The following is a 13,204-nucleotide window of genomic DNA, read 5'->3' as shown; positions in this document are numbered from 1 at the left end:
CAACATGAATGTCTAAGAAAATAAGGTTGGATTTGATTTGGGTTGTATATTTCAGGTTAGAAGTCATGTTAGTTAGACCGTAGTCAAGTTGATTGTTTCTTAATTTAGTTTGGGTTCGGGTTAGTAATGAAACGGATCCGAGTTACCCGAGTTGCAACATAAGGAACTAATAGAAAAACTTAAGAAATAAAACTATTAAATTCTAAAACATTATATATCATCATTAAACTTATAACATAACATTAAAATAATTAAAAACATATGATTGTTAAACCTCTGGCCGCAGCAGCTGGGCCTGGGCTTGACTTATAAGGCCGAGGCGTGACCCATCCTACCCCGGCCAGTTAGAGACGGCCCACTGGTCAACGAAAGAAAGGGAGAATGGGGAGCCCAGTTTCTGGCCTATTGGTTCAGGACCATGTGTTTTTTGGCAACAGGCAAGGCAACAATTAAGTACTGGTTCGAATTAATTCCTTATGAACATGAAAAGAACATCTAGTTTATGAATTCTATATGCATCCCTTCCTAATCGTGAAATCTGAATTTATCAACATTGTAGAGGGTGATGATGATTGTCTCATATTTCTGCAGAGTTAAATGGTTGTTTTTGAAGCCCTTCGAGCCAGAATGATCCAACAAAGCAAGCGATAGAAGATGAAGAAACCAAACATGATTCCCACATTCATCCACCTTGTGTCCTTGTCCAGCCCTCTACCCTTCAACACATCGTTTCCGGTTATCGAACACTTCGAAGGATCTTGAACTTGCCAAGAGAAACACTCACCCTTCATACTCCAATACTCGTTTATGAGTAGGGAATCCAGCGGATACCTGTAAAGGGAGACATAGTACATGAAGAGCCAGTATCTGGGGATGCTCTCTTTTGGGATAAAGTAGCCGGAGAAGAGGAAGAAGGCGCCAAGAACAGTGCAGATCAGAGAATTTCCGGAAATGAAGTCCGGAGAGACTGCACTTAAGAAGAGTACTAGAGAGCTAGCCATCATGACAATCAGCCAAACCACAAAAGTGAAGAATGTGAATGCAGCAATGGAGGGGTTTAGCCCTACAAGCCAGTAAACCGGCACCGCAAAAAGAATAGCCACTGCAAACAAGAAGGGAAGAAAGATGATAGTGTTGGCAATCATGTAGGAGGAAATTCTGTAAGCTCCCCTTGAAGATTCCCTCATTAAGACCCGCCGCTCTTGAAGGTAAATTGGGAGGGCTTCGACTGTAGATGAAAGGAGAAAACTAAGACTAAAAGCGAAGAGACCCAACCGCTCTGCGATTCCACCTTCATCCTTCCTCACCTTTATATATACACTTCCCAACCCAAATCCCCCAACAAGCGCTTGCATTGTTCTTGCCAAGAAGAGCTGCTTTGTTCTATAAATAATTTTCCAAAATCTCGAGCAGAGGAACATAATCTCAAAAAAACTCCAAAGATAGTGATTACCCATCTGGCTGCCATCATTTTGCTTTTGAATTCTGCCCACCTCTTCTTCCGGCCATGCTGAGTAGGAAGATGGCTTCTTATCTTCTATATCACTGTGATAAGAATTGGGATTTGAATCTTCCAGGCTGTATATGATCTCCATAGCAAATTCTAGAGGGTTTAGTTGCAATGGGATTTTGAATCCCATTTTGTCTATTTTTTCCTCCAGCAATTCAAGGCTACCAATATGGACAACTGAACCACGAGAGAGGATCAAGAATTTAGAAATGTATTGAAGAAGTCTATAGCTCGGTTGGTGGATAGACAGAACTATTGTTCTATGCTTCGCTCTTGCCATAGATGAAAGCAGCTCAATCACTTGAAGTGCTGAAGTGCTGTCGAGGCCTGAAGTTGGCTCATCAAGAAGTAATATTGGGGGATCATGAATCATATCGACTCCGATCGAAACCCTTTTCCTTTCTCCGCCAGATATACCTCTATTCTCTTCGTCTCCAACAAAACTATCTGCAACATGCACAAGGCCAAGCTCTTGCATCAAGCTATCGACCCGCTCTTCTTTATCTTTTCCACTCATTTCCCTAAGCCTAAACTTGGCACTGAACATTAGGGTTTCCTTTACAGTGAGTAGAGGAAGCAGGTTGTCCTCCTGGGCCACGAACCCACATATCTTTCTTAACTGAGCTGGGGAAGTGATTGGATGATCATTGAGTAAGATACTCTTTGGATCAAATTCTTCATTCTTTACCCTGCCTGAGATAATGCGGAGAAGGGTAGATTTCCCAGTACCACTTGGGCCAACAATGGCAAGGATTTCAGAGCTTTTGGCAGTGAAGGAGACCCCTTTGAGTATGTTGATGGGCTTAGGCTTTTTCCAGGGACGACAGAAGGAAATAGGCATTGACTGGACTGGATAAATGGTGTGAGAAAGAGTTTTTACAGTTAGTCTGTATGTAGTTTTGGACTGATGATCATGTGGCGGTGAGTGGTAGAAGGAAGAGGAAGGGCTGGTGGAGCCTTCATGGGAGTCCGAATTTGAAAAGAGTAGGGTTGAGTCATCCTCCAGCTGGGCCGGCTGTTGGAAGCAAGCTGCCATTGTTTGAGCTTAATTTTCTGCAGGAAGTGGATGCGATGAGGAAGGGGAGGAGGAGATGGAGGAGGCTTTGAAGTGGGAATGCTCAAGTTGTGAAGTGGGAGGTTGAACCTACCAAATTGATTCTCGAAAATGGTTTTATTTCTGGTGAAGGCGGTGAGGTTTTGGCAGCGTTTGGTGATCTGAGATATTTGACTTTCTTACGAAGTCCCACCAACATATCATATTATATTATATACAATAAGCAGAAGTCCATGCAAGCCCTTTGCGTGTGTGTTTTTAGCTTTGGAGCAGCTGGTGGGGTGGGGTTCAGACCCACATCAAAGAATCAAATCAATGTGTATACTGTTTAGTGGCGAATATTTCACTTTGAATTCCATAGCAACCATTAGATCTCTTTATATATAATACAGGAGAGAGAAGGGCTGAGAGTTACGTAAGGAAAAAAATATTTGTATCCCTTTGACGGAAATCAAGGTTATTAACTTATCAAATGCCCAAAATTTTTTATTGGTTATTTTATTAATCGATTTTCTTATCTTTTAAGTCGGGAATGGACCTATAAATATAACAACCACTCTTTTTTCACAACACAAATGTTTTGACCTTCGTTTTCATAAAAAAAACAAAAATAATTTAAGAGAGGACTTTGTTCGAGAAAGAAAAATTATGTTCTTTTTTATTTTCTCAAAGAATGAAATAACAATTAGAAACGTATCCTTTATGATCTTTTTCTCTTAGAGATAGAGAAGGAAAGAAAAGTTCTTTTTTTTTTTCTTCTTAGAAATCGCTCTCCTTATTTTTCATTTATTGGGTCAGGTCGAGTTAGTATACTTGAACACTCAAACCCAACTCCAACATCTTCCACTTGCACAAGATGGACTGAACTAGTTTGATCAATAACATCTAGGTTCATTATGTTCCACTTTTGAATGTCATTCATATAGGCAAATAGGTCGTGCAACCATGTGAGCACACCTGCAATTCGGGGGCTATATATAAACTTATGTATTCTTTAGGGATATATAGTAGATCAACCCCAAAATTTATAAGTGAACAATAATAATCATGTATTGTTGTACCCTAGACTTATTTTGTTACATTTTCAATGTATACAATTAATCCCTTAAAATTGTATACTCTCCAACATTATAAGTGTATTCACAATTATATCAGCTACAAAAACAATATCATCAGTCAACCGTGAACACATATTTGTCAATGCAACTCAAAAAAGTCTTCCTTTTGAGCTTATGCATTTTAGATTCAAATTAACTGCTTGCCTAATATGTCCTATAAGGATAAATTATTTCATTTACATCGAAAACATGTCAAAGTAGTAACATTAATTTGTCACCTCAAATCATAGTCAAAAGTACAACAAGTATAATAATGAGCAATTATAATTGTAATAAGCCTTAAGGATTTTACATAATAAGGATGTAAGAATTAATCACTCACTTTCTTTATTAGTCACATTCAAACACATGTAGTATGAAATACATTCTATAACGGTTTTTTGTACTTGGACAGTACATGTCAAACTACCACCATACAAACCTTAACTAAGAGCTTCACACTAGCAACTTGCTCAAGTTTTGCATCTATGGTTCTCTTTAAACCATTTATATTAAAAGTCAAGTGTGGTTTAAACATACAAATGTAATTGTGGGTAACTACATTCGATCAAGATTTCATTTATTATAAACCTCATCTTGATACTTAATCAAGGTGGCACTCATCATCTTTGTATACTTCTCACTCATTTATCATCATTAGTATAATGTGTCTCATTCCAACTCATAAGCACATTGATTGGGGTGGTTGCTCACATGAGAGAGCCAACCTTTACCATTGACATACATTTAAGAGTATATGTGTAAATACTAATTTCATATTCAGTGATATGAATAACAAATACTCATCTCACTTTATCATATATAAAGTATCTTATATCTAATCAATAGTGATCAATGACATATGACCAACATAAATCATAACCTACACAGTCCTAATGACTTTACATATATAAAAAATGTCCCTTAAAATGAATTTTGTGAATGGATCAACAACCATTTCACATTGAGGTAAATATTTTAGGATCACCTCATTTTGTGCAATAATATCTCTTTTTAAAATTATTCTTAGTATCTATATACTTAGTTTTTCCATGATATTCCGAATCCATTACATAAGTGATCGTAGCTTGATTATCACTATAGGTTGTTGTTGGCTCAAAAACATCTATGACTATCCCTAGGCTTTGAAAAATACTTTCAACCACACAGCTTCTTATATTGCAACTGAACATGCAATAAATTCAACTTCCATGGTTGGCAAAGCTATATAACTTTGTTTCTTACTTATCCATGAGATGGCCTCATTATTGAGTAAGAATGCATATCTGGTTGATTTATGTTCATCTAGATCACCTGCCCAATCAACATCTAAATAACCCCTCAAACACAATTCTTTGCCTTGATAATAAAGAGAATAATCCACAATGCCTTAAAAGTAGTCATCAACAAATAATAACTTAAACAACACATAGTTATCATTATCGAGAACCATAAAACCATCCAAAATGAATCTAGAACCGAAGTACGTTGTTGACAAATACAACTCCATTACCAAATCATGAAAATTCTTAAACCAAGAAGGATTTACACAAAGACCAAGTTCTATTGAATATTTGGAGCATAAAGAACATCATGTAAGAATAGGGTACTTAGGGTTATGCAATTCCAATTTACATATTCTAATACCCTTGACTTCAACTTTTAAGTTGTTTATCACATAGATCCATCTTATATCGAAACTAATTCATCAAAACTCTATATATGCTCCTTAATCTCTAGTTATATGGTTAGTGGGAGCTGAGTTTAATTTGAACTAGTGTACTTACGAGCAAAGTGACCCTTGTTACCATAATTAAAGCATTTCAATTTGCTCTTATGCTTTTTAGCATGCTTAAACTTCATATGTGCCTCAATCTTTTCTTTATTTGAAGCATCATCGGGTCTCTTATTCTTCTTAAAAAAAATTATGTTGCACTTAAAGTTGAAAGTTTTGCTTTAAGTATATTTAAAGAAAAAAGAAAAGGTATTTCTTGAATTGTAGAAGCCTTCTCCCTAAGGATTGGGCTTTTAAAGTGTTGTAAAAGTTGAAAAAGTAAAGAGAAAAAAAAATGTTAAAGAAAGGAAATGCTAAAGCTAACAATTCCAAATGACATTAATCGTATTTATTGGTTACAATCATAGTGATTATAGTAAATGTTTTTATGATAATTATAAATTTTACATAGATGTCTGAAAAGTTTAATATAAAAAATGGCGATGTCTAAAAATTTTTGCACCTTTGCACCTACTTATAACAATATCAAACAATTTTTTTTTTCAAAAAATTATATTTCCTTTTAATTCTTAGAAATAGAAAGTAAATCATATTTATGGTGCCAAACATGCCTTTATTAATATACTAATTAAAATTTCCAATGAAAGAGATGATTTGAAAGACCTAAATTACAGTTTTTTTTTTTTCACAAATATAAAAAAAAAAAATTTAGAAAGTATTTATCAAAATATGATACTTTAAAAAATATTTCCAAATCAATGACACTTAATGCCATGGACATTTTAGTAGAGAATTAGTCATGTCTTGAAGACATGATTTTTTAAAATTTTATTAAAATTATATTTTGAAAACACGATTTTTGTGTACTTTGGTAAAGTCATGTTTTGAATATACAATTCTTTTTCAAATTTTATTAAAGTCATGTCTTAAAGGCACAATGTCTTTGAAGTTTATCAAACTTGCGTCTTGACATTAAAGTCATATTTTGATCAAGGCACGATTGCTGTGTATTTTTACACAAAGTTTATATGTTTTCAATTTTTCTTCACTTATCATGATTTGCATCAAATTATAAAATGAATCAAATACATAACTTTCATTGAAAATACACAAAGTTTATTTATTTTTAAAATTTTAATTATTATTATTTTTTATTTTATTTTATTTTATTATTCAGGTTAATTTTACTCAACTTCCCTAAGATTTGACCAAATCACTTAATCAACTTGAAATTTCACTAAATATCTTTCTTACTCTTCTTATTTCTTATTTCCACTCACTTCCCATTTGATTTCGTATCCTTCTCATTTTTTATTTTTCATTTGATTCAAAATATATAAGGAAAGTTTAGGATGAAATTTTAAATTTATTTTTATTATTTAATTTTTTTGTCCACTCATCCCGTTAGTATAACCTTTTTCTTTCTTTCCATTTTTTTTTAATATTTTTTTTATTTTATTTCAATATTTATTTGCTTGAATATTCTTTTAATTTTTATATTAATTTTTTCCATATGTTATCTTTTCTTTCATTTTAAAACATCCTAAAGAGACTGTAACACATGAGCAAGCCACCTAAATATTTTTCCTTTGGTATGATGTGAAGTCTATTTTTATTATTTTATTGCTAAAATTTATTTTATTCACAAAGCCCAAATGGTAAATTCATTAATATCAATTAAAATATCATTTATCCCATAAAAATTAATGAAAAAAGATGATGTGGAAAGACTTTTTTTATTTTTGCTAATAAATTAATTTCTTTGCACCACTTACACACAAAAGAAATCATATCAGATTTTTAAGACACTAAAATTAGAAATGGAACCCACTCAGAATTAAAAATATTAGAACAAAAATTTCCATTTAAAAAATGATGGACATGAATGATGAAAATATTTCTGCTATTCTGACGTGGCCAAATAAAAATTGGTTCATGACAGCACACTCCATTTTGTAGACTCTTACCTGTAGAATCTTTTTCTGTGTGGGTCCACGGCCACAGAGCTACTATAAAAATCCTAGGCAGAGTGGTTTTCTTCACTGTACTCTTCTTCTACTCCTTTCGTTGTGTATCAAAACGCTGCGTTTTAATGGCGGAGTACAGTGGCGCGATCTCTCTGTCCCGAGACATGTCTCACTCGTCTGATGATGACGATGAGGAGCAGAGCCCAGGGATCCTGGTGCCGTTCACTGGGGGCAGCGCCGGAGCTGGGTCGTCGAAGGTGAAGGTCAACTTCAAGGGAGGCAGCAGCACTGGAGGGGAAGGAGGGTCGTCGGCGGAGGCGCCGCGGAAGCCGAGAGGCCGACCACCTGGTTCGAAGAACAAGCCCAAGCCTCCCATTGTGATAACGAGGGAGTGTGAGGCTGGGATGAAGCCAATTGTGATCGAGGTGGCGCCCGGGAACGATCTGTTCGAGACGGTGGTGCAGTTCGCTCGTCGCCGCCGCGTGGGCATCACGATTCTTCATGGGTTCGGGACCATATCGAACGTGACCTTTCGCCAGCCGGTGCCCCACGCGCCGACTTACTCTCTCCATGGACCTCTGTGCATCATCTATATATCTGGGTGGTATCTGGGGTGTCCAACTCCTGCGACTCCTGCCACATCGAGGGCTTCTTTTTCTGTGTCTGTTGCAGGCACTCAAGGTCAGATTTATGGAGGGCAAGTTGCAGGAAAGGTGACAGCTTCTGGACCTGTGACTCTGATTGCCTCCACTTTCACCAACCCTTCGGTTCATAGGCTCCCATCTGATATAGAGGACACTGACGAAGGTAAGAACAATGGTGGTGCAAGCACTTCCGGAGCTGGGACTAGTGTGGCCATGAGTGGTGCTTACAGTGTTATTGCAGCTCCGCTGAACACCCAGATGGCTCCCGATGTCATGCACTGGACCGCTACACCTCGTCCTCCCTACTAGGGAGGAAGAACATGGAGGGAAGATGAAAGAAAATTGGAATAAATGATCTCAGTTTGATCTTGTTTGAAGTCTTGCAGAAATTATCTTTCCTTTTAAGGATTTTATCGTTATAACGCAAACTCATGCATTGTCTGTCTTTCATAAGTTTTGAATCTGGTTTAAGTGTTTTTTGGGTTGGAAAACTCTCGAGAAAATCTTTGTGGTTGGATGTTTTCTTTACTCTAATTAATGTTTGTTACATGCATGGGAGGAAAGAATAAAAAAAGTGGCAAATTTGGTGTCGTAGCTTCTGAGTTTCAACTTTCAAGTCTCCATTCAAGTTTTAACAAAGCTTGAAGGAGCTCCTTTTTTCTTCTCAAGAGAGACAGGCATGGGCGGTGGTGGTGGTGGGTCAGTTCAAGCTGGTGTTACAGTTGTCTCTGCTGCCACTGATCTGATGCCAATGTCAGCTCTTCAGGAATTCCATGTCAGAGTCCAGCCCCTCGGGAAGGGCCCATTTTGCATCCCCAAAGCAAGCACTGAGTAAAGACTCAGTACGAGAGATGTAAAAAGCTTGGAAACATGGAAGCCTAGACTATCTGGTAGCTTTCAATATTGAGTTCTTCTTTTCCCTTCCCTTCTGTTTCTTTCTTTTACTTTTCTTTTCTTTCCTTCTTTTTTGCGCTTCTACAGAGATCAGTTTCATCGCCTTTGGACCAACTGGGTTGAACTGGTAAAAGATGATCGAAATGAACAAGAATGTTGGCCATTGGTCTGTGGAGGCTCTGAGCGAGATATACGAATGTTCTTTAGAATCTGATTATATTATTAAAATTTCCTTTGCATTCTGTTATCATTATATTAACAAACAAACAATATCTTCATGTCTGTGATATGCATTTGATGAATCTAGAGGAGATATGAGATGAGCAATGGGCCCTCTAATTGTGTCTGGCAGTCTGCTATCCTATCTCTATGACGAACTAGCTCTATTGTAGTAGTGGCATTACATAGTGGTCCCTGCAGTGTAGTTTGTTTGTTTTTTAGCTGTTCCTGTTACTGTTGCTTACGACTTCAGCTCTTGTCCGCTTGTCCCCAACCATTGATTATGGAAGTGAATCAATTGATGAAGGGACGAAGATGATGCTTTTATTGAGTGAAGGCATGAAGATAGTAGTCCAAAATCCAGTCAAAATGCTCAGAACATACTTAGCTTTCAGACTCGACAATCAGAGCAGCAGTCCAACCCTCTGCTCTTATTTATTACCTTTTCGTCCTCTTTCCCCTTAATAACATGCATATATGAGAGAGAGAGAGAGAGAGAGAGATGGAGCAGTAACTTTAATCTTTGAGCCGAATGATGGAAAACCAGTGTGGTGAAATTAAGCCAAAGCCTAAGCCCAAGCCCAGGGTCACTGATAATGGATTCCTCCTGCTGTAGTTCAAATGAGACTGCAAAGACTGAGAAGGGTTAGCCCCAGTGGGTGCACGCGAGCTCTGACCGTCCACACTTGGCAGCTTCCCAATGGCAAAGTCATTTTCACGAGAGAGATGAAAAAGCTGCTTCCCTTCTTGTTTTCCTCTTTTCATTTTTTCCACTGTGGTTTTTGGTCAAACTTCAGACATGCATGGTTGCCGGAATTGCTATTTCCAGGCCCTGAATTTTCTATGACGAGCCCCATTTCTTTTTTTCCTTTATCATGCTTTGTGGTTTTGGAAGTACAAAGACACCCAGGAAAACAAAGATAGATAACAGGGTTTGTCCATTGGAAATTGGAATAATTTAGAGGCTTTAGGCTTAGCGCCATTGGTGGTGGTGGTGGTGGTATTGGGGTGGGGCGAGGGGAGGTGGGGGCCTCTGTTGAAGTAGCCTATAACATTCTTTGAATGCAAAGGGTGTGACAGTACTTGATATATATACATGTACAGGGTGTGGTGAGACAGCAGATAGAGAAGAGTTTCATGGTACGGATATTCATATGGTCCCCTTCTAAATCCAAGGGTCTCTGTCTCCTTGGACCATTCTTATCTCATCTGCCAACTTATTCATGTAAACTGACTGCAATTTTTTTGGGCCTCTTTCATTGAACCGGCTTCTGTCATCATAGTAGCATGAGAGGTGAGTTCTTCCGTATGTATTATGATTACGATATCACGCTCAAAAATTTAACATTTTCCAGACAAAAATGAGGGCATAGAACTTAAAAAAAATTAGTAATCTTCGTAACGTACTATATATTGAATTCAAATTTTATAAATTTGAACTTTTAAAAAAATTGATACTTTAATATAATATCAAATCTTGGTTTGATACGGAAAAAGATCATGGATTCGGTCCGACCGTCTCTCTACAGTAGCATATGTAGTTCCTATACTTTATGCATATGTAAGAAAATAATAAGATGATGAAGTTTTCATGATGTGGGTAATTGGAATTGCATGCCCGTTCAGGTCATCATATTACAATAGCAAGGTAACGGTTACTTATTTCATTCATATCCACCGTTAATATAGTTGCTTAGCAACCGTTAATACAGTTGCTAGTTGCTGCCTAGCGACTTTACTTTCAAGTATTTTGTTTTTTAGAAAATTAGTCCGTTGGTTAATAGACGTTGGAAGACATAGGATTAAAAGGTTTGGTATGATTAGTTTTTGTGGGCCATACATTTTTTTTTTAATTTTTGTATATTCAAATGAGAATAATTGACTGAATATGGGTGACGTGAGAGAGTGACAAATAAAGTCAAATAAGTCGGTTTAGATGATGTTTGCTTAATCAATTTAATTATTTATTATGGATTAATAATTTGATTTAATTTAAGTCATTACTTAGATTAAGTGTGATAAATCAACTTAATAATTTAATTTAAGTCATTAAAAAAATTAAGTATATTTGGTAAAATAATTTAATAGTATGACTTGAAGTAAAAAACAACTTAAAGAAAAAAAGTAAAAATAACTAATTTATTTTTAAGTTCAAATCTTCATTTTACCTTTTTAATTTTGTAATTCTAATTACTTCCATGATTTTTTTTTCTACTCCACTACCTTTATTATTATTTAATTTCCTTTATCCTAATCATAATATATAATAATAAATATATCAATTTAATTATTTTAAATTAATTTTATTAAACAATTTTAATACTTAAAGTAAGAATTAAATAACATGATTTAAGTCAATAACTTAAGTATAATTTAACTTAAATTCAATTTAAATTATTAAGTAATAAGTATTAAGTTTAAGCAAACACCCCCTAAGTATCTTTAATAAAATAATATAATACCTTACTCTAAAGTTAAAAATAATTTGAAGTATTAAGTTAAAATAATTAATTTACTCTAAATCCTAAATCTATTTTATTTTGTTTTCCTACATTTAATGATTTTTTTTTTTTAGATTTATGGTTCAACATCTATGACTCATTTTTTTCATAAAATATTTTATAATTACTTTATGACTCATTTTTTTAAGAAAATATTTTATAGTTTTTTTAATGCACCTACAAGACTTTTAATATAAATATTTAATGGATGTAAATACAATTTAAAATTAACAAGATAAATGTTAAAATTAATGGAGATAAATATATTAATATGATGATTTTAAAATAAAAAATTAAGTTAAATTTATTAAACAAATTTACTATTTAAAGTAAAAATAAATAATAATAAGTCTTAAGTGAATAACTTAAAAATAATTTAATTTTAAAATAATTTAAGTCATCAAATAAAAAAAAATGATTTACCAAACATATTCAAAAGATTTGACACCCCTTAAAATCTTGATATTGAAGGGGTAATTGTTTTCTTTTGCCATTTTGGATTCCTTAAGACTTTGTTAGAAATTGATGGGAAGCTATTATATCTCCTTCTTAAATCGCATGGTTACATCATTATCTTGTGTCTAATAACTTAAAATATTTTAATTAGTTTTAGCATTTGCAAGATTACTACATTTTAGCCTCAAAATTCTAACAAAGTACTTAAATTTCATCCACGGATGTTATATGCATGTATGAACCTACCACATGGTTCACCAATCAATCATTGTCCTATACGTGCAAAGCATTAAGATCAGACATATCTAATATATGTTCTCCTATAAGTTCTACTTTAACCTTTCCTTCTATTAATCATTCACTAATTAGTGCATAAACATCATCGAGTCTAAATAGAACTTACATTGGTAAGACTCTTAATATATTAGTTTTAGGTTGGTAATTTTGCTTTTGAGGTTATTAAGGTTTAAGGAATGTCAATAAAAAATTAATTAATTTGGGTTTATCTTAATTGAATGCACAAAATACAAAGTAAAAAATTAATTTCACGTATTGAACATTTGAATGCCTAGAAGGGCGTTTAAATGTCCTCTAGGAGCTTCAAATGCTCCTTCGGAAATGTTCAAATGTCTACACCAATGTTCAAACACTCTCAGTAGGGTGTTCAAAATGCTAGTCAATTTTTTTATTGAAAATTTATATCAATTTCATGATTTTTAAGACATTTTTGTAAATTAAAAGGTATAATCATCTTTCAAATATAAGCCCTAGGTTATATATTTATCTATCTATCTATCTATACACACACATATATACAAGTTTGCCTTATTGGTTGCTTTGATACCATTAGAAAGAACTTATGTTGATTTATGAAACTACCTAGAGAAGGTTGAATAGGTAATCTTACCTAAGTGAGAAAGCCCTAAAATTACAATTTATATCAAGAATTTTATTTTCTTTCACATATAAATCAATTCATGTGTAAAAGTTGATCAATTCCTTGCACATGATAATTCAATTACACAATAAAATCAAAATATAATATGAAAAACCCACTTAAAACCCTCATGTATAAGAATCACAGTAAGCATTGTTGGGATAAAGCCTTTAAAAGTAAGACATGATGT

General features: G+C 34.5%; 2 protein-coding genes across 2 annotated transcripts; one reads left to right on the top strand and one right to left on the bottom strand.

Annotated features, from left to right (window-relative positions):
• Positions 1-217: 217 nt before the first annotated feature.
• LOC117915987 (ABC transporter G family member 23) lies at positions 218-2,608 on the bottom strand. Its single transcript, XM_034831772.1, has one exon. It carries the CDS (start codon positions 2,544-2,546, stop codon positions 594-596), a length of 1,953 nt encoding a protein of 650 aa, XP_034687663.1. The 5' UTR covers positions 2,547-2,608; the 3' UTR covers positions 218-593.
• Positions 2,609-7,488: 4,880 nt separating this feature from the next.
• On the top strand, positions 7,489-8,316 carry LOC117916327 (AT-hook motif nuclear-localized protein 28-like). Its single transcript, XM_034832282.1, has one exon. It carries the CDS (start codon positions 7,489-7,491, stop codon positions 8,314-8,316), a length of 828 nt encoding a protein of 275 aa, XP_034688173.1.
• Positions 8,317-13,204: the final 4,888 nt, after the last annotated feature.

The sequence above is a fragment of the Vitis riparia genome, chromosome 6, assembly GCF_004353265.1.
Source record: "Vitis riparia cultivar Riparia Gloire de Montpellier isolate 1030 chromosome 6, EGFV_Vit.rip_1.0, whole genome shotgun sequence".
Taxonomy (NCBI): domain Eukaryota; kingdom Viridiplantae; phylum Streptophyta; class Magnoliopsida; order Vitales; family Vitaceae; genus Vitis; species Vitis riparia.
The sequence above is the reverse complement of the archived record's forward strand: the minus strand, read 5'-3'. Positions and strand labels throughout refer to the sequence as shown.

What these genes read in the sequence shown, in the direction of transcription:
- LOC117916327 (XM_034832282.1), top strand. Translation starts at nt 7,489, where the DNA reads ATGGCGGAGTACAGTGGCGCGATCTCTCTGTCCCGAGACATGTCTCAC.
- LOC117915987 (XM_034831772.1), bottom strand. Translation starts at nt 2,546, where the DNA reads ATGGCAGCTTGCTTCCAACAGCCGGCCCAGCTGGAGGATGACTCAACC.